Source organism: Oryzias melastigma, linkage group LG19 (genome assembly GCF_002922805.2).
Source record: "Oryzias melastigma strain HK-1 linkage group LG19, ASM292280v2, whole genome shotgun sequence".
Taxonomy (NCBI): domain Eukaryota; kingdom Metazoa; phylum Chordata; class Actinopteri; order Beloniformes; family Adrianichthyidae; genus Oryzias; species Oryzias melastigma.
This window is the reverse complement of record NC_050530.1, coordinates 17,756,158-17,782,835: the sequence shown is the minus strand read 5'-3', so window position 1 is coordinate 17,782,835 and position 26,678 is coordinate 17,756,158. Positions and strand designations below refer to the sequence as shown.

Sequence of the window (26,678 nt, the reverse complement as noted above, 5' to 3'; positions counted from 1 at the left end):
ATCAGCCTTGCGGGCCACACGAACAATAATCTTTCATATGAAGACGCGGGCCACAAATCATCATCCTGCGGGCCGCAAATGGCCCGCGGGCCGCGAGTTTGAGACCCCTGCACTAACCCAATGCACAACAATGGTACGTTTCGTTATCATGACGTCTCTTGAGGTGGTACAAGCCTAGAGTTCTAAGACACAGCTGCTTTCCTTATAAAATGAAACTGCACCATTGATAGTACATATAGAAAACTGGACTGATCATCCCTCCCCCCCACGTTCCAAATAGGAAGTACCCGCTGGACCCAGAAAGCCAAAATCCCATAGACTTCTATTGAACAATAAAGAGCCATTACTCATTCCGTCTGTCAGAATAACCATTCTTGTTCTGGTGTCTCTTTTTACAATGTTCTTGCTAAAACCAAAACAATGTTTTTTTCATGATATATTTTCTTTATTGCTGGTTATTCAAGTTATAAACTAGCCAATCAGATGCCTAAATAAGATCATATTGGCCCCACCCCAAACATTCAAAGCGTTTGATTGATAGATTCTTGGACCAATCACTTCTTGCTGACGTTATCTGTTCCCTAAATGGCAAAATCGGGTGATATTCAGAAAAATGAATTGACTTCATTTCGTTGGAACCTGAGGTAACAGCCTTGCTTTGTCCCTCTCTTTTCATGTCAATGGACTGCACCCGTTTTCCTCCTTCCACAGGCAGGATAACCCAAAAGCCCTCAGCACCATGACTAAAGCTTAAAATGAGGTCAGGTAAGAAAAGGTTAGATCAAGCCTTGCTGATCCCACATCAAGAAAATTCCCCCAATAAGCAGTTTCCCAGATACACTACAGCAAATTCCAATATGCAAATGATAACAGGGGATTCTTTTTACTCTCTCACAACAAGTTGCCTCTTTTCCTTCAGCATCTTTGAGGTCTTCCCATCAACAAAACACTTCTTTCTGGATGTTTCTTGGTTCTATAAAAATAGGTGGATTTTGAGTGGAAATCCTTTAGATCAATCCTTCCTGAGATGTTGTTGACATAAACACCTTTTTATCTATTTAGGTCGAGTGTTAACAGGCTATTGACTTGTAGCTGTGGTCGTAACAGTGGACATAAACACGCTCTATTGAATTATTGGCTTAAATCTCATCTTCTGTTCAAGAATGTTACTAGTTTCAGATGGAAAGGATCTAATCAGACATTTGTGTTGACAGGACAACACCAAGACAAACAAAAGATGCCGACCTTTGCCTCCGTTGTGTGCGAGTGCTTTGTCGATGAACTCGGCCCCCTCCTCAAAGAAGGCACTGAGGCTGAAATGCTCGGTGTCGTTGGCCTGAATGCCGTGGTACGTGATGCCCGTTCCGGCGTAAAACTCAGCGCTGGTGTTGACGTGCATGAAGGAGGTGCCTTCTGCCACGTTGAGGACGTGCGTCACCCCGAGTTTCTGCAGACGCATCGTGTTCTGAGCTACAAACCTGCAGGACACACAGAAAGAAGAATTGATGATTCTCTCTGCGGAGACGCAACTCCCCCTGTAATGTGAAACTATCAAAACAAAACATCCAAACATGTTTAGCAATCCCAAAATAAAAACTGGCAAATCAAAAGAGAAATTTATAAAACAGAATTAGAGGTTGTCCTAAGACAATTTTAAAAGTATCATTTTTGAATTACATTTAAAAAGCTTTGGATTTTCTAAAACTTCAGACACTCCTCTCATCTTTATTAAAATTCAAAAATCAGAAGCAAATTTGTGCGTTTTAGTTCAGCAAAAAAATATTTTGATTTATTTTCAAAGTGTTCCCAGTGGTCTTTTAATTATGATTGTGATGTTTTTAGCCATTTTTTTAAACTGTCGTTTTCTGGGACATTATGAGCTCATCTCAAAGGTGTGGGCAGGACTAGTGCAGAGAAACCCCGCCCCCCTTTCCCCTACCGTTGCAAAAAGCTTGGATCAAGAAGTTTGTGGCCCAACCAGCATATTTTCTGTCTCCCAAATGATCTTTTTTAAACAGTATTTTTTGTCTATTCCAAATTCACAACAATTTGAAAGAGAAAATACTGATTGATTGATTGATTGATTGATTGATTGGTTTATTTCAAGCATAGATTGAAAAAATATTGCTTGAAATGGAGTGGGAGGAAGCGAGCTTATATAATCCCACCCCTACTGATTTAAACTTAATTTTCTTTTGATATATTCACCATTATCCGAAAAATGCCACAATAATGTGTTAGAAACACCCAAAACACAATTTTCCATTAGTCTTTAAACACTAGCACACAAACAAAATGTTCATATTTATATCTAGATTCAATCTCTGTCTTAAATTTCCACAAAACCAGCAAGAAATGAATACAAAATTGGCAAGGAAGTCTGTCTGATTTTCAAAATAAAATCTCATTGATCAGATTAGATTGGTTTAATCATTTTTTGTCATTTTATCTTTAGAAAAAGTGCAGCAAAGTCATAATGGGATGCAATTTCACGCAAGTGGGTTTCATATTTTAGAGTTTTTTAAAGGGTTGAGGGGTAAAAAGTAAAAATATGCTTTTATCTCTGCAAACCAACAACAATTTCCCAAGTACCTTCAATACTTCTTAAAAATAAGAGTAAACACATTTGTGATGCAAAGATCAACATACAGTTGGGACTTAAACTGCTAAGCGAGCACAATAATTGTAATTTAGTGGGAAGAAGAGATAAAAAAAGACAGTTTTGTGTTTGTTCTCAGGCATTTTAGCAGCTTCATCATCCCCTCTGACTCCATAATGCAATAAATCTATTTCTGCTTCCTTCCTGTTTCGGTAAATGTTGCTCTTAAGAGCTGCGATCGTTGAGATCAGATTCAGACGGCTGACAATCGACCAAAAAAAAACAAAAAAAAACCACCAGCTCACATTTATGAGTATGAAGAGTATCTTCAAACTGAAAGACATTTTTTTAAAAGACCTTTATGGTCAGCAGGAGAACAACCGTTCAAAAATCTGCTCCTTGATTCCGAGTCATAGATCTTCATAAATCGGAGGCGCTCACTCTGACAGCTGGGAGTGCTTTTACTGCCGCTTTCAGTCAATATGAGGCGGGGGGGCCGAGTGACCCCGAGCTGTTCCCCAGAGGTGGTGTCAACCCCCCCCCCTGCAAGAACTCATCAAAAATCCTCAGATGGAGCGGCCCATCTGTCTGCACGTCCTCTGAAGGACGAACACAAAACTTCAGATCGAGCCGGCGTTCCTAAACCATCCCAGCTCGGCGTGGGAGCGCCGCACGCGAGCTGCTTCCACACGCCGCGGTGCAGAGGTGGCTTCCTGCCCGCGTCCCAGCCTCCTCACCCTGGGATCTGCAGTCCCAACTCATCCATTATTAAAGAGCAGCTTCGCAAAGAGTCCAAACAAACCACACCTCCAGTCCGTCCCCGCGCTGCTCAGAGTGCTGACTACAACTGGTCTGAGAGGAGTGCAAGTCTGCAAAGTACTCCCATAATCCATTTATGAAGAGGACAAACCAGCCACACTACCAAAGTGCTGTTCTAAACTGTTTTCTTTCTTCAGGTTCCACAAAAACAGAAGGTGTGAGCCTGTTTTCTGTTCACAGGAGTAAACTTCTACTCTTCAGCTGAAAATGCTCAAGAATCAAGTCTTTGACTTGCAACGAAGTATATGGAGTTACCTAAAGGAGGTCGACTTTGGTGGAGGGGCGTGGCTCTAAAGTCGCACTCAAACTATATATTTTTTTCTATTGTAAACACGTTCCCAGTGATCATTTACTTATAATTATGCTGTTTAAAGCCAAAAATGTAAAAACTGTTCGCAAACTGTGGGCCGGGCAGTTGACGCGGAAGTAAGCCTCAACTGATATCCCGTGATCCCTTCGTTTACACTTTCTCCTGCTAGCTTACAGCCTCTCACAGCCACAAACCTAACTTTACGGGTGCAACAAAAATGACGATCAATATTTGAGTTATCCAGCCGTACAGTTTGATCCAGATGCCAGCATAGAAAACATGGATCTAATGTCCATGAGAATTGATGCAGATCAGGGCGACCATTTTTTTTTTCAAATGGTAGCTTTTCATGTGTTTCTTTTTTTTATCATGAATAAAGAATTACACAGAGATGCAGTTTTAATCTTAATTTTCTTTGTAAATGTTCTCCATCATCAGAAAAATGCTACAAGAACATGTTAAAAACACACAATTTTCATCAGGTGGGTCTTTAACCCATCTCACTGAAAAGGAAATCATGAAGATCAACCATGTTTGAGTGCAAACAGAAACAAAGGAGCTGAAAAAATGAAATGATGCAGAAAAGTTTGTGCCAGAAACACTAAAAACACACAAGGATTTATCAACAAAATGAGGCAAAAACTGTCATGGAGCATCAAATTCTTTTTTTTTTTCTTAGTTTTTGCAGGTTTATTTGATTTTCTGTTCCATTTTTTTTTTTAGCTGCTTCTTTTGTTAGCGTCCTCCACAGACGTTTCTGCTTCAGGGAGTTATTTTCTCTGAGTGTAAGAGTTGGATTTATAGATGAAAAAGCTTTAAACGAAACATTTGGACTAAAATGAAACTTAAAAAAAATGCCAACTAACATTTTTCTTCTATCACCATTACATTTTTCTGAGATTATTTTGTTTTCAAATTAAAAGCATCGTGGAAGGTCACATTAATGTAGTATGTAACACTTTTCTCATACCTTTGCCTTACTGGAAGGCAGAGCTAGTGTTTGTTCAACTTTAAAGATAAAAAAACGTATTTTTATTATTCCTTCACTCATCTTTAATATATGATTAATACATCTATTACATAAATAGCCTTAATCTGTGCCATGGCCTGAAAAAAAATCCCACATTTGCAGTGAAACTGTGTATATTAGAGTGAAAATAGCTAATGGGATACTGTCCTGAGGGGATTCCCTCTTAATGAATATTTTCCAGGACATGTATTTTCTCTCGTGAGCCAAGAACTGGAGCGAACTTCCATCCGAAGCATCAAACCCACATCCGTCTGGTGTCACAGTTTGGCGCGTCTCATTTTGTGGACAAACTGCACAATCGGATTTGTATCGGCGTCCTGCTAACAAGATGCATCAGCACTGCAGAGAGGCGATCCGGGTCTCAGCGGTGGACAAAGCAGACCTACCAAACAAAACAATTGATACCCCCACCCCCTCCCTACCTGAGACATCTGCAGTATCACGTAACAACATGCTTCCCACCTGTTAGGAAGTACACTAACAGTTGGTGGGCCGCTTTGCTGCGAGAACGTTGCTGGATTCTGAGCCTCACCGCCATCGCTCTGCGGGCAGCAGACACTGCTCTTGTGTCACGAAGACGAACATGAGACGTTTCTGTTACATGTTTCTGAACTTTGGCCAATACGACGTGAGCACAAAGATGTTTCTGTGGGGTGTGCCCCGTTTAAAAATCACTCGAAAATACTCACCCTTCCATTAAAACGTACAATAAAGACCTGAAGAGCGAGCCTAAAAGCTTGAGCTAACGAAAACAAAACTATAAGCAATCAAACCAACCTAACAAATCAAATAAAACAAAGTAGGTCTTTTGGTGATGCGCTGCTATATTTGAATCGAGTGTCTGAATTTTCCCTCCGAATGTAAGAGCAAAATGCTGCAGTTCATTAAATGACCACAGGAGGCAGTAAAGTCAAGCTTTAAAACAAAAATGACCTTATATAAAAACTGGTGTCAAGACTTTATTACTTTATTTATTACAGCACATATTTCTGTATTTTTAGCCACCCATAGGTGAGCTCAGCAATACTTAAAGTTTACTTTGTTCTATCCAACCACCAATCATCATATTGTAGTGGGCGGGGCAAAGGATTTTTCCATCATTCAAACAGAAGTCAGAGAATTATTCGATGCTTATGCATCTGTGGGCTGGACCGCATCAATCCATTAAACAGGAAGTATTTCTTGGAGGGAAAGAGACAGCGAGTCAGTTTTCAAAATAAAATGCTACAATGTTACTTCCAGTAAACGTATGAAGTAGAATTCCAATATAACACTTTACTAATGAGTTTGCTGTTAATAGAAAATGAAACATTGGGGCTGGGTTTATAAAATCAATCAGCATATTTAAATCAGTATTTAAACTGAAATGATCAGTTCACCAAAGTCGTGTATTTATTTCATTTTGAACCCATGTATTTGTTTGTTTGTTTCAGATCGATGGTTTTCTGTTCTAATTATAGAAGCAGTTTTAATAATGACCCCATCCCCCTTTCTTCCATTAAAATCATGAGTTATGTCTAAGATTACTTTCAAAACAAAGCTACTTTCATTTTAAGGAATAATTTGAAAAACACACTGATATTTCTTTAAAATTTTTGTTTAATCATTTTTTTAAATGTGTGCTCCAAAGCACAGAAGACTATTATTTTATGTTAGCAGATTTTTAATAGGGAAGTCTGGGGGGGAGTTTGTGTCTTTTGTAGGTTGCAGCTTTTAAATAATACATTATTAGAGTATATTTTTCTTGATTTGGGTTATATGTTAATGTTTCATACAGTAATAACATTTTATATGATTAGCATGACATGAATCATTGATTTGTAGGGTTAGAACGGATAGGGTTAGGGTTGCTAACCCTAGAAATTAACTCTTATTTTGAAGTTGACATGAAAACTGGTTAGAGGCTCTACTTTAAGAAATGTATAAACCACTGGATGTAAGATCTAAACAAATTAAGACACTATAATGAAAAAATACAAAATCAAGAATAAATCATAATTTCTTATAATATCTAACCATAACTTTAACTTAAATTAAGATACCCTGCGCATTCTTGACATGCCTTCAACCCATGGTGTTCACACTGGACTCACAGGGAGGGGCTTCTTCTTCTTCTTTTCCCACTGTTAACTAGCAAACACCCACCTCCTACAGTTGGAGGAGGCTTGGTGTGAAATGTCCTAGCGATGCAAATCTCACAAATCTTCAGGCTTTTCCTTTCACAGTTCTATTCCGACATGGGAAGTACTTGGTGTAAAATAATTTGGGGCGAGCACAAACCCGGTTTAACTTTCAAACTGGGTTCAATGGCTGCGTGTTTTGTACATGGAGCCTCAAAATCAGTTGTGGAATTTTGCTTGCAACATGTAAACGCAATAGTTTTGAGCCTGAAACACACGTGTACGGACATTTACATAGATGTTTCATTGGAAATGGTTGCTTAGATGTACGTAACAGAGAGTGGTGTGGACGTAAAGTAAGAAAAGCTGTCTTTACAACCCCCAGTGGACATCTCTGGTATTGCAATTTGGTTTACCTCATTGAAGGCATTCATTCATCCTTTCACTTTTTTTTAAATAAAGATTTTGTTAACAGGAGAAACAGTAGAATATAAATGCATTTCACTTGAGTTTAGGATATATCACTGATTTTTTAACTATTTTAACAGTAAAGTAGAAAGGTGTGAGAAGAAAACTGCAAAAAAAATGTACATAAATAAAATATATTTAAAAAATATTTGCCTTTAACATGAAACACTTTATTTTGAATGTTACTAACAGCTGTTTTTGGAGTGCATTTCCATTCCATGCGTGGATCATGACAGCATCATCTTGTATGGTGTCCCTGCAGCCTCTTCACAATAAAAGGGGAGCGTCTGACGTGCAGGGACACCGCTGGCTGCCGGAGCCTCGGAGCGGAATCCATCTCCCCGCTCCACCGCTGATCAATTAGGTTAAATTAAATAAATAAATGTATACTTCTGTTCAAATGATCGGTGCGTCGCTGTGTTACACAATATCCACCTGGCGTCGGAGTGATGTCGAGAGGCTGAGATTTGGGGGCTGCTTGTTGACAACAACAGGCTGCCGCTCCGCTCTCCCTGAAGACAGTGGAGCGGCGGATCAAACCCGCCCCGCGCGCGCGTTTCCCGGCATGCGACACTGCTGTCCCCGCCGCGCGCTCAGACAAACCCGCCCTGGCTGACTGAAAGGTGGATGACTCACGCGTTGCCGATGTAAATTCTGGGGAAAACCTCATTGAAGTGATGCGTCGGGAGTTTGTAGAAGCCGCTGCCGTCAGACAGAAGCTGGTTGAGTTGTTGGACGGTCACCTCGCTGCCTGGAGCCGGGACGTCAGGCGGTGGTGGCGGAGGCGGATGCTGCTGCTGTTTCGTGGGACTCAGGTATTTTTTCATGTCGCCCCCTTTTCGCAAACTAAAGCCAAAGGACAGCCTGCGCCGCGCTCGTCAGCTTCCTCCGGCTGGAAAACAGCATTTTACTTGGGCAGGTAAACACAGTCCGTGTTGTCGTCTTGGTTTCAAGGTGTCTGAAGAGGCGGAGCCCCACAGGTTTTCGCCACGGTGACCAACGGAGCCTCATCTGAGAGCACTTCCGGGAAAATTTCAAAATAAAGCACTTTCCCCCTCCTCAATTTATGTATTTTTAATTTATTTATTTTACTTAATGCCTCTTTAAATAGCCCACTATGATCAAAATACAGTTTTAACATGTTCTTGTTGCATTTAACAAAGTTAAACTTAATATTAGGGCTGGGTTGAAAAAAAAAAAAACGATTTGAATGGATTTAAGTTTAATAGATTACTAATCGATTCACAAAGGATATAAATGGATTTAGCACATAAAGGTAAAATTCGCTAGCTCGATGCTAACGTTTAATAAAATTTCCCATAGGACGGCTAATGCTATAATACTTTTTATATTCTAAAGTTTAAATCTAAATTTCTGTGCCTAATGTTGCATCACAATTTTAAAAAGTTCAGGTTGTAATGGAATAATAACTTATTTTAAATTAATCAAACTGATAAATTGAAATCAAAAACATAGTTATAGCTAACTTAAAAAAGTAAACCTTTGATTTTAATCTAAACAAATTTAAATATCAGCTGTGAAAAGTTTCTATTTTAATTTGAAATCCAGAGCCCTCCGCACTGAGAGTGTTACTGATGAGAAGTAGCCAAGTTCATAGGTAATATCCCCTCAAAGTGTATAAATCCCCCACCCCCCAGAGAACCAAGTAAAGGAGGAATTCCCACCCCCACCATAACTAACAAGGTTGGCCATAAGTTAATAAAATTTTATTCTACATTTTCAAACTTGTATTTATTTATTTATTTTTTGGATTGTTAATCATAAGATGCTTGTGTTTTTCTTCATCTCTCCACGAAGGACCTTGAAGAGCTTGTCAATGAGCCGCAGTGATGATGACTATAATCAACTAAAGACTACCTAGAGGAAAGAAAGAAAATGAAGATGGCAAAGAGGGTTCGTGGAAAAAAAAAAGGTACAACCAACCACCTCCAGTAATGATGAGACTACTACCGGAAGTGAAAATTCTGAAATGAACGGAAAAAGGTTTCAGTAATGAAGGTACAGCAAAAGAAATATAGGAGAGTTTACAGTAAAAAAAACATTCATGCCCCTAATGTCCTGTGCATTGCCATAAGATGGCAAGACACTTACTACGCAAACACAGCACTGAACCTGACATAGCCAAAGCACTGAGTTTTTCTTTGAAGTCAAAGGAGAGAAAATTGCATTTTGACCTAATCAAGAACAAAGGAGATCTGGCTCACAACAGTCAAGTCCTAGAATGTGGTAGCGGAACACTTATCTAGTCAGCTGTCTACAAAACCAGTAAAAGCAAGTGACTACATGCATTGCATCAACTGTCAGTCACTACTCAAAACAAAGTCAATGTGGAGGTACATGTCCAGATGTAGACTTTCATAAAAGTGCAGTACACAAAAACCAGGCAAAAGCAGAATCCAGTCAATCTGTGCCTTTGCTCAACTATGTCCCAGATGGTATTAGCAGAAAAGTTTGGGAACTGGTAAATGCTATGCACCAAGATCAAGTCACAAACATTGTGAAGGAGGAGAGATGCATTTTGAAGAGCGTTTGTATGCCAAGAATGGACATGACACTCCCAAACATGAGTACATCAGACGAAAAATGAGAGAAATTGGGCGACTTATTCAGCATTCACTGAGATCTGGAAAACTTAACTTGAGGACTTCTATGTGCTTTCCAACTTTAACTTGGTTGTGAATGCAGTGAAAGGAGTTTTAGAGAATAGAGCAATGGTGACACCTCTAAACCCAGATGAGTCTGAGTTTAGAGGAATTCAAGACTCGGGTTGGAAGGGCGCCATCAATAAAGTCCATCAAACTGCTTTAGAAGAAGATGGTCCCCCTGAAGCTTTGGTCTTCCATGCTGATGGCAATGAGTTGTGGAAAAATGCCTCCAACGGTGATTGCAAGTCAGATGACCAAAGATCTGAAGTGTCTGAAGGAAAATTACCCTCAGATGAAAACAGCCCTGTCCCTCATCATTCCAAGGAGAAATTGGAGTGTTGGAAATCCCGCTGAAACAGAAAAATACCGGACCTGTGTCAATGACTTTATGAAGGGCTATGCCTACCTGTTCAATGTGGTGGTTGAACATGAAAATTTGGTTCCAACAGATGAGAACATCTATCAACGTGATGGAGTACGTCTAACCGCCGAAGAGAATCGAGCGTTTCTAAAGAACATTGGCACTGCCATCATGGAATGTTGAGAAGAACAGGAATGGATAGCCTATTCTCTTGACAGGAATTTCAGTAAGAGATTTCCTAAAATGGCTGGAACAAACTGCCACATAACATTGATGATGAGCTAATGCAATCTCCTAGTTTCTTAAGAGTCAATGTAATTTAAGTCTTTTTTAATGCATGGGTTTATGTTTTCCACTTAAAGTTGTATTTAAATTGGGTTTTCTCCAGGAACTCTGGTTCCCCAAACACTTTGTAAATTGTTTAGCTAAAATGTAAATTTAAGATTTTGTAATAAAAAAAAAAAGAGGAAAAAAAAGAAAAACACTTAATAGTGCAACCAAAAGGGGGCACTACTCAGTGCTTTCTTGTGTCAGTCCCAATCCAGATGAGACTAAATACAACTTTTTGGTTTAAGTCTTCAGGAAAATAATTCCATATGTAACCAACCACCTTCACAACCAACCTGAACAGACATGAGAGAACCTTCTCCAAAACAGATCATCACTGACAGAAGAAACCAGATCAGCTTAATAACTATGGATAGGGGGGTAAGGGGTTATAATGGTGGAGATAGAAGGGGGTGGGGGGTATTTGGTAATTCAGAGTCATAAAATAAGGCAGTGATTAGTACGTTGCATGACTTAGTTCTCACATACCCGTTCTTATACACAATAACAAATAATAATTAAAAAAAAAAATCCACACTTTATGTTCACTACACTTTAGAGTCACAACACAACACTTTAGAGTCACAACTTTAGAGTCACAACACTTAAGGGTAGCGACATAGCCCTTTGGGGTCAAAACACGACACTTTAGGGCACGGGTCTGCAACCTTAACACTTAAGGAGTCACTTTGGTTGATTTCTCACTGAACACAACTGAGGAGCCACACATCCTTTAGAAAAATAAGAGTGTTTATGTTATTGATATTTTTATGAGAAATATAATTTTTTTTTGGCATAGATAAAAGTGAAAATGGATTTTTTTTCCCCCAAATATGAAACAGTTTATAACTTTTAAAAGAGGTTCACAAGACTTCCTTTCAAAGCAAAAGACTTCCTGTGTCACATCGTCTCAATGAAATAAATCTACTTGTAGGTAATGTTATGTTAGCAATGAAAAAAACGTCTGTTTCAAACGTTTGTGGTGTAGCCAGAAATTCATAAATCTAACTTTATGAAATAAAACAGAGCTAATAAACTGCTTTTTTAACTATGAGGCACACTTAAAACACTGGAATTTGTCAAAAATGTTTAGTTCTCGATTATCGAACCACTAATGGATACTGTTCTTTGGAGGCTCACAGAGTGATAAGTTATGTTCCTTTTTTTAACTTTACTTTACAATTACTTTTTTTAAAAAACTAAAAGCTTTGTGTTTTTCTTTAACCGGAGAGCCACAATGAAGGGGTTGAAGATCCAGATATGGCTCTGGTTGTGACTCTTCAGGGCCACTGTAGATTTTTGAGAAAAAAAATAAATAAATAAACTTTTCAACTTTTGTTGGCACTTTTCACAAAAGCTGCAGCAAAAATCTTAAATATCTGCCGCCAAATGCTGGAGGGTCTGATTAGAAATACACTGGGTGAGGCCTGCAGTACCCCTCCCCGCCTGAAGGAAGAGGGCACAATGAATATAATGCTGAAAAGTATTTTATGCATACATACACTTAATACAAAGACCTTCGTTAGTAATTTGTGGCAAAAGTGATCCCATGAAGGTAACAGTATCAAAAGCATTGAAATATTAACTCTCACAAAAAACATGTTTATCCACAATGGGATGCTGTGTCCCATCCATCCATCCGCCTTTCAGTACCATGCTCTTCATCCATGGAATATCTCACCTGAGGATCTGAGAGATTCAGTATCTGAGGAGACAAATGTAAATTCACATAACAGGTGCTCCCTGTACACCTGTTTGTTGCAGGTTTGGAGCCTGACTGATAGTAATTAGGAAATTACACAATCAGAGTCTAAGAGATGTTCTACGATGGCCACGACTCTCACTGAAGTCTACACAACTTCTGTTATGGGCGGGAATAACCTTGAACAGGTCAGCCACACACACAACATTATCACGCAAACACACATATTCCTAAGGGACAATTTAGAGTCACTATGAAGCATGTTTTTGGAGTTAAAGTGCCCAGAAAGTAACCCACACATGCACAAGGAGAACATGGACCCAGCCAGGATTTAAACCAGAGCAAAACTGCAAACCACATTTATTTTTTTACAGCAAAACCCTAACCCTTAACTCAGTAATGACTTTCTGTAGCCTTATTCTAAACCTATTTTCATACTTTTTCTCCAAACTAAAGTAGACGTCTTGATGGTCCTCACGAGTGTCTATGCCAGGAATGGTCCCAAAAGGTACCAAATGTAAGAAAACAAACAAAAAAAACACACACACACACACACACACACTTTCTATTATTTAAATGGTGTTTAAGGTATGTGGTCATTAAAAGTAAAAATTTCACAGAAATTAGAGCCAGTGAGATTAAACTTTTTTTTATCATTATTTATTTACCTTTTTCAGACGCTTTCTTTACAATAAAATTTCAAAAGACTCCACAGACTGGACTCTATTAAGACTAGCTGGTTAAAATTTTGATAAAAGATTTCAGTGAAAGACATGCCTTTGCTTAGTTGGACTGGTGGTTTTTTTTAAAGAAATGTTCTAGGAATATTTGCCTTGGACCTGGAGACATTTAAATTGTTATAGTTTATCTAAAAAAAATATCTATCTCTTTTCTCTAAGGCTTTCTAACTCATTCATAGTTTCCATATTCAGAATAGAAACTTGGAACAGTTTTGGAATCTATATTTGGATTTTCCCGTTCTCCGTTGACGCTTCCCCGCCTCTTACCTGCAGCTTTGTTCAGCACTGTTACCTTCACAGCACACAGAACATGTTTCCCACCCATGTCCTGTTCTGGATGCATTAGTCATCAATAAAAAATAAATATTGCGAAATATTGAAAACAGTAGAGTTTTGCAATTTTTCAGGCTCTTCTCAAAAATAACCTTTTAGAAATGATTTTTTGTGCAGCTGTAATTATTGATGTTAAATCTTTCTTTGGGATCAGTAATAATACTTTGCAAATAACTCTTTATTAATGTGTGAGGACAGATCAAACCCCTCTAAAACGAAACACTTTCAAGGCATCCATCTCTCTTTTGTTTTTTTTTACCTCCCACACACACATTCTGATCGTCAACATGCAAAGATGTTTTACCATGACCAGAAAACTAAAATTAACTGATTTCTCATGAACATCCGCGTTTTTCAAAGCTTCTTTATTGCCTGCAGGGCCCATGATAAACCAATATTCAGAGCCTTGTGTTACCCACATGTGGCCACAAGGTGGAGCCACTCTTCCAATGATCCTGCAACTGGTTTTTGGAATGACTGCAAGTTTAAAACAAACTTCTCAACTTAGGGATTAATAGGATGGTAAATAATGGTTAGAAAACTCAAAAATAACAACAGATAATCTTAGTTTTAAATAGAATGTATGTTAATACAATTAAGGGCTTGAACTTTTCTCGGTCAGTTCTCCTGATGTGACCTTGAAAGAGAGCTTGTAAAAGTAGGCTAATTAATCAAAGACGCTGTAAATCCATTTTGGTTTGTCTTCTCGTTAACAATACACACCTACAGACGCACCACTACACACTTTGTTTAGTGACCTGATCAAAACTAGTTTTCCAGAAGTAATTTTACCAACAATGTTTAAGCTTTTTTGATGTTGTGCAACCTAATTGATGTGTCAGAGAGTGGGCAGAGTCGCATGCGAACACAAACTAGATAAACCAGTCATGCAGCTGATGAACAAGTCGAACATTACTCCACAAGAATTCGGTTCGGTGATGGAGGAGGGCTGGACGGGGAGCAGGTCTGCAGCTCCTGGCCTGTGGATTCCTCTGAAACCTCCCGGGCACTTTGTCTTGACTTTCCTCAGATGCTCTTGACCCACTTCAACCACAACCCCACAGCAGTCATCGTTACGCTGTTTCCATGGCAATGTGAGGAGGTGCAGGGGAATGCCATGGCAACAACAGTTTCCTGTTGTTGCACCTGAGTGTGTGTGTGTATGTGTGTGTGCAACATGCGAGTCTGTTCATGTGTTAGTATGCACATGTGTGCGTTTGCATGTGGGGGTGTGCATATGTGTGTGTGCATGCATATGTGCGCATGTGTGTGTTCACACCTGTATGGCTCTGTGTGCATGTGTATGGTATGCATGTATGCGTGTGCATGTGTGTCTGAGAATATATATGTGCGTGTGTATGTATTTGTGTTTTGTCCTTATTTATATGTTTGTATAAGTGTGTGTTCATAATGTGTTTGCATGTGTGCACATGTATGCACAAGCGTGCGTGTGCATATGTATGTGTTTTGCGTGTGTGTGTACATGTGTATGTGCACATTGCATACCTGTGTGTGTATGTTGTGTGTGCTCACAATTGTTTTCAAATGTGAGTGTGCACCAGTGTGCGCTTATGTTTGTGTGCAGTTGTGTGTGTTGGTTGTGCAGGAAGCATTCTTCAATTTCATCCTTCTTTCATATTTCGTGTGTAGTAATCAGATCTTTGTCCTCTAGATGAATGAATTACAAAATCACCATTGAAGTTTCTTTTTTAAAAATATTTTTTAAGTTTTAAAAGTTGAACAAGCGTTAACTCTGATGCAGCAGACAGCATGTACATTAGTAATATATAAAAATAAAAATAAAAAGCATGAACTTAATGTGTAGTCAAATGTTCATTGTTTTATGGTCTCTGCTTTAAATATTTATTTTTAGATGTTTTACATATTTTGGTTTCTGTTTTGATCATTGGAGGTTTTCTGGGTTAAACTTTTAAACAAAGCATACTCAGTTTAGATGAGGTGCTACAAAAAACTCAATATAATGTTGATAAAGATAACTAATACATTTGTTAAGTTTGTAAGCAGTTTATTAATATGTTCTTGGTAGACAATAGTCTCACATTAGAAGTTAATGAACCGTATTTGGCTTATTGTGTTAATAAATGTCTAACACCCTAAAAACATATTAATGTTTGTTAGTGTTAATAAACCTTGTTAAGGAATCGTATTATAAAGTGTTAATGAATAATCCTGCTATGTATACATATAAAAAATAAATAATACAAAAAGTACAATTTATTATCCCAAAAGTTGAATAGAATATTATTTATTTTATTTAACTTTGATGATTATAAACGGATAAACTGCATCAAGAAAAAAAAATGCTTAACGTGTTGGAATATTTTTTAGCATTGTTCTCTTTTCTGTTAATTAGATTTGTTGGAAAAAACTTTTGAAGAATTGTTGCCTCAGAAGTAGAGATGTTTGCTCCTGTATCCGTTTACCTGAAATCCTCCCTCATTCCCATCACCACATGACGAATCGTTGAGATCCATATTTGGAATTTCCTTTCCTGCGTTGACGCCTTCCCGCCTCTCTCAGCGGAAAACTTTGTTCAGCACCGTTACCTTCTCAGCACACCCAACGTGTTTTCCCACCTGTGTGCTGCTTCAGATTAGTCATCAGGAAAAAGCTCTCAGGCTTTGTTTTTGTGTTACAATTTCTGAAAAAAAGTTGTGCAATTTTTGTAACTCTTGTGTTAAAAAACCATTTCTTGTTGCAGCTGCGTGTTTGTTTTTAGTTTTTGGATCTGATAAAGCGCCAGTTACAGTAAATCACGTGTTTGTGTCTTTGTATTGTTGTGTGTCATGCAGTGTAAATGTTGCTTCACTGTGTCGGTAAAAACCATCAGTCTTGTCCAAACCTGTGGAGGTAGCTTCCAGAAGTCCACGTTCAGCACAGATAAGCCTGTTATTGTAAGAAATGACTGGATTATTTCGTTGCTCAGATAAAAAAATAAAAAATGACCTCAGGTGTGTGTGGTGCAGAAACACAGAGATCACAATTATATCATTGTGAAATCTGTAATATTTGGCTCTTTTAGACCAATAAATAAATATAAAAATGTAATGAAAAAGAGCATAAAAAATCTGAATCTGTGGTTTTGGCTTGTTAAAAATGCTTCATCCTTTTCATCTGTGGAATTAGAAAAAACTAAAGAAAGACTTCGTATTGACTTGAGGAAACCTTGTAAACAACCTCTAAAAATGTCTGACAATAAAGTTTTATGACATTGAAAACTATCAGAAAAAATTGTATGCATACAAAAATAAAAAAAATACTGGATACCAGAAAGGTTTGGAATAAAAATAATTTAAAGAATTAGAAGAAAACGTTAATGTAGTGTGAAACTTTATTGAAATTGCGGCTGTGGTGCAGAAGTAGAGCGGTCGACCTCTGATTGGAAGATCGTATGGTCAGTTAGGCAAGTCCCTGAACCCCACATTGCTCCTGGTGGTTATAGGTTGGCGCCACGTGATGCAGCAAACCCGCCATCAGTGTGTAAATGTGTGTGCATGAGTGTAAAGGGTTTGAGCCTAAAACAATTAGAAAACTACTATATAAGTACATTTACTATTTATCTACTAAGCGCCAATTCAAGATAAATGTTACAATTTAATTCCAGGAAACTCCAATAAAAATCAAATGCCGTAACTGTTTTATTATAAGTGGCTACAACATTTTATTGAAGACTGTCAAATCATGAAATCATTTATTTTAAGGCTTTAAACTGAGCGGCTGTTAAACTGAGTTGTTTCATCCTTCCATCCATCCATCTACCCAAAATATTCCCATTGAAAACCTCTTTTGCAAGAGATTCCTGGCCAGGAGGAAGCCACACTCAGGTTCAAAAGCATTAGAACGATAAACCAATAAAACACTAGGTCAATAAAAACATTAAAGATCACATTTCTAAAAAATGTAAATACTGAAACTTAAAACAGTGAATCATAAAAGTCGTGAAATCATGGATTAAACAAAACATTTTTTTTTGTATTTAGTGGAATTTGACTTGAAAACATTAAACTATGGGAGTTTGGTTAGTCTCCAACTGGATGGATGAATCCGCTCAACCCCTTTTTAGGGTCAGTAGGTTGCTGGAGCCTATCCCAGCAACCATTGGATTACACCCTGGACAGGTCGCTAGTCCATCACAAAGCCCCAGTGGGGGGGGGGGTCACATATTCAAATTATAATAGAATGTTTATGAATAATTCACAGTTGACTGATTGTGGAAACTGTATCTAATTTATTTCAGCATAAACCAGTCATACAGTCTGTGAACTTATATCATCCTTTTTCCCCGGGGTCATGCTTCCAGTCCAGACATGGCGCCGAGCTCTAACCTAAGCCACGCTCAGCAGGTGTGTGCATGTGAAAGGAGGGAAATCACACTCTCTTATGGAATTCAGCTGAAAATGACACGTCAATTTGCTTTACCTGAGAGAACACCTCACAGTGTGGGTAAAGGTTTCCCTCCAGAGCGTCCATTACTGCCGTCAGCACATCAGGACATAAATATGATGGACTGAACACAAACAGCAGTTTTACCTTTAATGGACTGCAAATAATTAACACCCCGAGTCTGTAGTTATTCTCATTAAATCCCCGATAGACACAATGATCCAAAATGGGATCAGAAATGTTTTGTTTATAAATGCATTTTGTTTAATGCAAATAATTACAGTACATTAATGCACAGTACAGTGTAATGCTTCCTGCTAAACTGCATTTTCTGAGCACATCAACATAAACCCTTTAACTCTATTGATAAAAAAAAGAGGAAAAGACATATTATTTATTTTATTTTAAGTAATACTTGACTTTGTTTGTAGGAGTACCCCACCTTGAAATATGTACTACTAGGTAAGGTTAAAATTATTATTATATAATTAAATATTATATGGAAAAGACAAAGAAAAAGGAAAATATAAAGATAAAAAGGGACCAGTTATAAGTGAGAACAAAAGAAGATCTACAGCAAACAAGGTGAGGAAGGACACGCAGTACATCCAAAAACAGCCCCCCCCGCTACAGCTTAATTAAAGGCATGACTCAGGGTTTTTCAACACACGCTTTATCCAAAATAAAAGCCCTAAATATTCTTCCTGCTGTTTTTTTCTTTTGAACATTGGAAAAGGCCAACCATGTGAAACTAAGCTCTTTTCTTCACAAGTACAATGTTACTCCACATTTTCATGGGACTTTTAGTCACTAAAAATAGCCAATACCTCTTAAACAGTGTACCAAAAGTTTGATTTTGCTTTTTAATTGTTGCATTTTGTTTTAAATGGGAGTCTTCCATTTTTAACACATTCCGATGTTAATTGTGTTTCCTAACATGTTTTTGTGGAATTTTTCTGATGGAGGACAAGTTTAAAACAGTTTTTCTGAGTTTTTTTTCATTCAAATCGTTCCGGGTCAAGATGTGACGTAGAAGCTTCAATCGTAGAGCTACGAGCTCCCTGCTCCTCTCCATTCTGATGCATCCACTTGCAGACAAATAGATCCATGAACGTCTTTACTGTACAACTGGATGACTTTAATATCACTCGCCATTTCTGTTGCACCGGTGGCGTTTGGTTTGGGTTGTGAGGGGCTGTAAGCCAGCGGAAGAGAGTGTGAATAAGGGATAGTGGGAAATGGGGGCGGGCTTTCTCCAGTTTCTACTCAGTGACCCATTTAAAGAGAAACACTGCTTCATTTCTTTCATAATTTGGAACTAGTGGAGCTTCTCTGTAATGAAGGAAGCAGCAGTCCCAGCTGGTGGATGGCGGCCGGGGCTTAACATTGATTTAGATGCTTTTTCATCAACAGCCCCCGTGTTGTACATGCGGATGCTGCAAGATTAGATAATTGGATGACTACCACCTGAGTCCTCCTGCAGGTCACATGGGGGTGACAGGCAGCGGAGTCACTCAGGGTAGGATTATCAGATCAGTGTTTCATCATGGCTGACAGAAAACCTTTAAGATTATTTAGGAATAATTTAGCTCAAAATGACTATAAAAATTCGTATTTTTGTGCTTATAAAAAGTATAAAAGAGTCTGAAGTTCTGTGTGTTCAGTACCAGGGAAGATGGAACAAAACCATGGCTTTGTTTCTTGACATTTTCTAAGATTTCTGTAGGCTGCAGCTCTCCCTTCCTCAATGATCCAGATGGTCTCTGCATGTGAGAACGTAGAGGCAACATTTGCTGTTGCCTCTCTGTTCTCGCTCCATTGTAATGCATATCTGCATGTGGCTTTTTTCAGCTCTGAGCGCCTTTCTTAGCAGAATCAGTGAATCTCAATCAATCTGAGCTCCCTTTATACGCAGTGACCACTGCTCGCTCTAGCTTCAGCTGGGTGCTTTTGTAGCTGGTCAGTGGAGGGTTATTTGTCTTATAGAGGATAGCTCCTTCTGCTGGAGGGGGAAGAAGGCATTTGTGGTGGATTTAACCATCTGCTTTCCGACCCGGAGTGAACTGATCCTGTTAGTGGCAGCAGAGTTTGAATCTCTGAGGTATCCAGGATGCAGGACACTTCACTAACGAGAAAAAGTGATTTGTTTGTGCAAAACCTCGTTGGTCGGCGTTCTGCTAACAGTCAGTCTGCGCATGCTGCATTAGAAATCAGATTGTGTGTTTATTGTATTTTGACAGAATTCATTCATTTTAATTTATTGTATTTTTATTTATTTAACATTTACTCAACAATGGAAGGCTCAGCCCCTTGAGATGGCACATCTTGTTTGGCTCCTCATAAGGCAGATAACTGAAATAATATAGCGTAACTGACAAACAAGGATGCAATAAAGATACAGATGAAGTATATAACAGACACTCGCATAAAATCCAACTTATCACCACTCATCACAATGCATTTACAAAACAAATTCAGTCAAAAAACAGACATTAAAAAAGACAAAACTAAAGAAAATAATAAAATTAAAGGACAAAAAGGGTTTAAGAATTAAGTCATATAATGAAAATAAGTGCAAATATCTTTCAAATTTGCTTATTACATGTTGTCTTGCCTGCGCTTTATCAGTGATCACCAAAACCAATCCTCTGATTGTCACGTTTTCTCTTCCACCATGTTTCACATCTTAGTATTCTAAGTATGCTCATTATTTATATTATAATAATGATAAACCCTAAGCAAATTGTTTTCTAATTTTGTAATTCTACACCCTTAATAAAGAGTTTATCCTCATTTAGTAGCTTATACAAATAATCCTTTAAGAGCTTACATTAATATGCCTCTTTTAGAAGTTTAAACAAATATATACAGGTGTATGTATTGTGTAAGGAATTTATACAAATATATACCTCGTGTTAGATGATTCATTACCTTCTATTATAACAACACCATCTGTCCAACACTAGAGGCCATCTCTTTGCTCAGCTGTTGGATAAGACCAGTAAAAAAAATAAAAATCTTAATATTTGAATAAATTAGTCATTGTGTGTTTTTTTCTGTTTAGTTTCATTTTCAGTCTTGAAAAGAGAGTAGGGAAATCATGCTTGATTTTCTTGATGAACGTGTACAAACTGTTTGCTGCATTAAAATGACAATTTAAAAAGAAGTAATTTTGAAATTTGGAGAAAAAAAAACAGTTTTTTTGGTCTAACGCTCTGTAGGATTTTCATTTAGATTATCCATCAGAGTTTTAAAAGTAAAAAATAAATAATTACCTTGTATCTTGGACCTGTAAGTCAAAAATAGTTCAAGAGCCCAGTTCTTTGATCACAGAGGGGTTTATTTACAAGCTCAAACCTTACTGTAGGAACAATTTTTAATGTCACAATCAAAGAGTCTAAATTACAAAATAGGAAAAAGTCAACCCAGAACAGTTTGTGTTTTCAAGCGGTTCCAAAACTAAATCTATAGACGGCCCAAGTTGAGTTAATTGGTAGAATCTTTGTGGACGCGCCTCAATCACCAAGGTCTTCAGTGATCATAGCTCAAGATTACTGGCATTTTTCTGATAATATAGAAACATATAAAGAGACAATTAGGATCACAGTTACACTTTAGAGTATTTCTTTATTCAAGTTGTTTTAAATCAGGAGCATACGAAAAAATGCTGTTTGAAAAAGCTTTTATTTGTCATGTAGAAAAGGGGAAGGGGTCCTTCCCTCAATTCAGAGGTACATTTTTCATGAACTCCTGCCCCTCTGCAGAAACTATATCCAGGAAAATGACAGGTTTATTGATTTTGGCTCAATAACAATAATTAAAAGACCACTGAACACTTTGAAAATAGATCAAAGGATGATTGGAGCGGGACTTTAAAGTAGCTCCACACCTCTTCATATTTCTTTAACACTGTCATGGATGAAGGACCCAAATGTAGGAGACCAGATTTGGTGACAGAAACGTAAAGATTTACTAAATGAACCAGTGACATAGCAGAACAGAGCAGATGACCCAGCAGTGAAAAACTGCAAACCAGACACTTAAATACACCGATTAACTAAATGAAAACAGCTGTGGATGATTAACCTGAACATGAGCCTGACAGAAAACAGAACATGACAAAACCGAAGCTGGATCATGACAAACACCAACATTTATGAGCTTTATCATAAAAAGGACTTAATTACAAGCCTTTTTATTTTACCAGTTACCACTTGGAGCCAAAGAAGTGAACAGTTGTGAAATGGATTTCCGAACACCAGGACTTTGAACTAACTGCCTAAACAAAGTCTGCCCTCTTTGTTGCTCAGATCTCCTCAGATGAAAGTCGTTCAATATTTAAAGGGAGATGTGAGCGTTTGTTTGTGTGAAAGATGCGTTTGGCTGCAAATGTTCATTACTGATTCTCTACTCTTGTCTGTTTTAGACATTCTTTTTGAAGATGACTGGGCAAACGTGGTGCCCTCCCAGCCACGCTCCCCCCCTCCACTCACGTGAATTATTGAGGCTGTAAATCATGAATGCATTATTCAGCCAGGTCCTTCATATTAGCCCATAAAGATGACTGGCTTTCTTGTGGTTTGGATCCAGATTTTCATGGTGCTATATTTCAGTGAAATGAGGCTGGATTGCGGCTGGCCTGAATGAGCCTGTGTTCATCAGAAAGCAGGATTCTGTAACCTGCTGGTATCTGGGTGAACTGATAACATTTATGCTCTCACACAAATACTCCTTTAAACAAAGCTGCTCATATAAGCAGAGCTATTCTGCTATTTTGTTCAAAATATGTTCTCATGTTTTGCTAACAGCTGCTTCTTTGTCATACCCATTGACTCTATATGAGAACTGGACAGAGTGAGTGTGACATCAGCCATAGAAAATGGTTTACTTACAGGTCCAACCAAATTAACCCTTGTGCTATCTTATGGGTGACTTCAGCCTTACATTGATGTGTTATCCATCCCATGACAAATGTGGATGAAGGTGGACAGTGTTTCATGTCTGCCACGGACACCAGTGAAAATCGTTGAAGAAAAAAGTTCTGCGTGCTGTCTTTTGGGGTAAAAGATGACCCCACTCACGTCAAAATAGTTGCGATTTTTTGTGATACAGACACCGGCATGTTGCAACCATCAGTAAACAGCGATTGGTCCGAGTGAGTCTGAGTCAAAATCTGTTTGGCAACCACTTTTACCAATCAGGAGTGAGCTTGTAGAACGTCCACACCCCTGTCACTTGAAATTAAGCTCAGGAGTATCTGTCCAACAAACATTTTTTAACGTTCAATGTGAGACTATTGCTAGAGGACTTGACAACAGACAACAACATGACCCTAAGATGACGCCAGAGCATCATTAGCCAGAGGTCCTTGAACAAAGTTTGAACGAAGTTAACACTCTTCCCTTAAAAAAACAGGGTTAGGGTTAGGGGAGGGTGTCAAACTCAATCGCATGAGGGGCAAAATCCAAAACACAACTTAGGTTGCGGGCCGATCGGGATAAACATTTATTGAACACACTAAAACTAAATTATTAAAACTTTAAAACAGTAGCTTTTTAACATAATTACGAACTAGAGATGTCACATTACCTGTAAAAAGGCTAGTGTGAATATTGTAAGCAGAATTTGGCCACTAAATATGCTAGTGCTGATAGCTGACGATGCTGAAATTAATAGCTAAAAACCCTGAAGAAGATAGCTAAAAATGCTGAAGCTAATAACTGAAAGTGTTAAAGCTGATAGCCAAATAATATTAGCTACATGCAAAATTAGCCTAAAAAAAACAAACCAAAAAAACTTAGGTTAGCCAAAACAGCTAGCATGTAGCTGAAAAAAAATAACTAAACTTCAAAATATCCTAAAAAACTGAAAAAAGCCTAAAATAACCAAAGCATGTAGCTGAAATATTAGATAAACTCCAAACTAGCCTAAGAGCCTGAGTTAATGTTGTGTTTGGGAGCAATCTTGTCTGCAACCAGCTCCTTCTTCACCATTGAACGTAGCATCTGATTGATGTTTATTACTTTAATAACTTGCAATACAGAAAAATGTTGAAAAAATAAATAAATAAGATTAGAACGTGCTAAAAAAGCTAACCGAACAAGAATGGTTATTCTGACAAATGACTGAGTAACAGCTGTTTGTTTCTCTATAGAAGTCTATGGAATTATGGCTTCTTGAAGCCAGCTGGTACTTCCTGTTTGGGACAGTCAGTCCACTTCTCAAACACAGTCAATGATCTTTCAACTACTGACTGAACTTCATGTCATCTAAGGAAATCTCTGTTTGGGTTTGTGTACTGATAGCACTTGTATCCCAACGACCACTATACAAAAACAGTTTATTTATTGACTTGCAATGCAAACAGTGAGAATATGGTTGAAATGGACTGCAGTCTACAGATACTGAGACATCAGTACTTGTTCAAAGATGTCCAGGTACTTAGATCTCTGTCGTTGGTACACCAGAGGATAGTAACTCAATAAATGAAACTTATCTAATTATCAAGTTGTCCAAAAAAACTTATATTTTAACTATAAACAACGTTCAGATCTACTGACTCTTAATTATTAAACTGTAATGATCTTTTAAATGGTTGCTAATATATTACCATGATGCTAGGATTTCTGTGGAGTTGTAACAATCTGACTGTAACTCCAGGAAGTTGACTTATAATTGAGAAAAATGAACTTTTTTTCTTGTTGATTTCTACAGACCACATATTTGTAGTCAAAGATAAACACAAATAAGAGGAGTCTAATATGGAAAGAAAAACTCTATAGAGCCAATACTGAGATTAATATGACTAAAACCACAGTGGAGATTTAAAAAAAAGTGTTTTTGTCTTTTTTAGTTAATGTTGCCAAGAAACCAAAAACACAAGATCTGACTTGTTTGTTCTTAGATAACTTCAGGAGAAACCTGAAAGCAATGCTGTGCTTCAAACATCTGATTTCAGACTGGAACAGGCTTCTCCTGAAAGACCTGAACAATTATCAGAGAGGATGTGAAGAAAATGAAGAGAAATAGATCAAAGAATATTCCGGATTGCTTTGACTGTAGGTTTTTGGACATGTCCCTTAGGAAAATGTCCCAAGAATCCCAGTAAAATCTTATTTCTCAGCTGATCAAGACATCCTGGAGTCGTACAACCACATAGCCTTTTGCAGAAAACAACATATTTATTGTAAAAGTTTTTAGAAGCCTGTCTTTGCTACTGTATATAAAGATCGTAACTTTTTAACTTTTCATATCTTGATTTAAATGGAAAGAAGGGACATGGTGCACACACAGGAAGATTTCATGGTCAAACCTGAAACTGACACTCCACACACAATGGAAACAAATCCTTTTACTTTGAAATGTTGGTTGCAGGCTTTTCTAATTACAACGTTTGTCGTTAGATGACCCTGAGCATCAGATGTCAGCCAGATGCCCAGCTTCCATTGCTTTACCGGTTTTGGTTCTGAACTTCTGTGGCTCAAACGCTCTCTGACCTGAAGCTACAGGTCAGACCAGTCTACCAAGTATTGATTGTTGTTCACTTTGCCGTCTTTTGTGTTTCCTTAGTTGCTGTTTCCACACCAAAACTAGTTGAGGCTCTCATTTCTCTGTCTGCACTTTTTCTTTTGTCAGTTGCAAAGCTTTTCTGCTCATGGAAACTCCAGTATCACATTCGGTGGCAGACGAACCCCAAAATTCATGAAATCCCTCCAACCTGGAAGGCAGTCATCCTACAGCTCAGACCAGGAAGAGTTTCTCCCACAGTGAGGAGGCTGTGTCAGTCTATTATGACACGTCGGCCTCCATAATGACAGGTTGCCATGCTGAGAGAGGCTGACTGTTACTATTGAGGACACTCGAGCTCGGTCAGAGATTTCGTGACTCCAGACGTGACGCCTTGAAAGCAAACCAGCAAACTGAATGAAAGGAGTCGCCACTGCTCCCTCTGTGAGACTGACCTCATGGCCATGATTGGTAGTCTTTTGGACAGTGTCCATTCATTAGGGCTAAGTTTGGACCACAGCTGTTAGCTAGAGCCTAAAGATAGAGGTGATGTGAGATGAAGCAGAGACAAACACTGAACTGTGGCTTTGGAGAAGAGAATGTGCTAATTTTGATGCCATATAACCATTCGTATCAGATTTGATATGCCATATTTTTGTCACTCTATAAGGTGCACCTAAAGGCCTTAATTTTTTTCTAAAAATGACGATACTGAGGACTTTAGATAATGATTAATTCTGGTTGTCTTTACTGATGTAGAAGCAATTTTGAGAAGTACACGGCACCCTTTCAAAGTGTTAATCTGTTTATCATGCGTTGTGTACAAGATTGGATTTTATTGTGAATATGAAAACGCAGCTAAGGTGTAGCAGTGTTTTTTTAAGTGTCACTAACTAGTTGTCTAGTGAACACGCTATCGTGGGTAACATGTATCAGTGTCGGATAGGGAGTGTGTACGATAGTGATACTTGTCTCACAATTCAATACGTATCACGATATATCCCAAGACTGTATCAGAACAATTTTTAACCCAAATTCTACCTGAATTTTAATACACCTTTCATGTCACCTTTCGTGTTTTTATTTGGTACTGACAGTAATGTGGCACAGAATTTTGGTTTAGTACCCACGCCAAGTAAAAACTAAGTGAGTGGCACATGTATCATGAGAACAAAATCCGTCAGACTGACTGAATATTTAACACAAGCTGGTTTTGCCGGATCGTGTTGTTGTTTTGGTCAAAGAGGCTCAGTGCTCTTTGCTCTCAGCTAGCGGTCGGGAATTTAGGTGGAA

The 26,678-nt window shown here is 38.2% G+C and overlaps 1 protein-coding gene and 1 long non-coding RNA gene across 2 annotated transcripts in view; one reads left to right on the top strand and one right to left on the bottom strand.

Annotated features, from left to right (window-relative positions):
- dusp3a (dual specificity phosphatase 3a) overlaps positions 1-8,320 on the bottom strand; it is an 18,855-nt gene extending 10,535 nt beyond the window's left edge. Inside the window, exons 1-2 of the mRNA XM_024284865.2 lie at positions 7,983-8,320; positions 1,246-1,478 (exon numbers count right to left, since the gene is read on the bottom strand). Of these exons, the coding sequence (XP_024140633.1) occupies positions 1,246-1,478; positions 7,983-8,173 (424 nt within the window). The 5' untranslated portion in view covers positions 8,174-8,320. The remainder of the gene's footprint in view (positions 1-1,245; positions 1,479-7,982) is intronic.
- On the top strand, positions 8,020-8,409 carry LOC112154149. The gene is made up of 2 exons (XR_002920606.2): positions 8,020-8,161; positions 8,301-8,409. It is a non-coding gene; the product is annotated as an uncharacterized LOC112154149 (long non-coding RNA).
- The last annotated feature ends 18,269 nt before the right edge of the window (positions 8,410-26,678 follow it).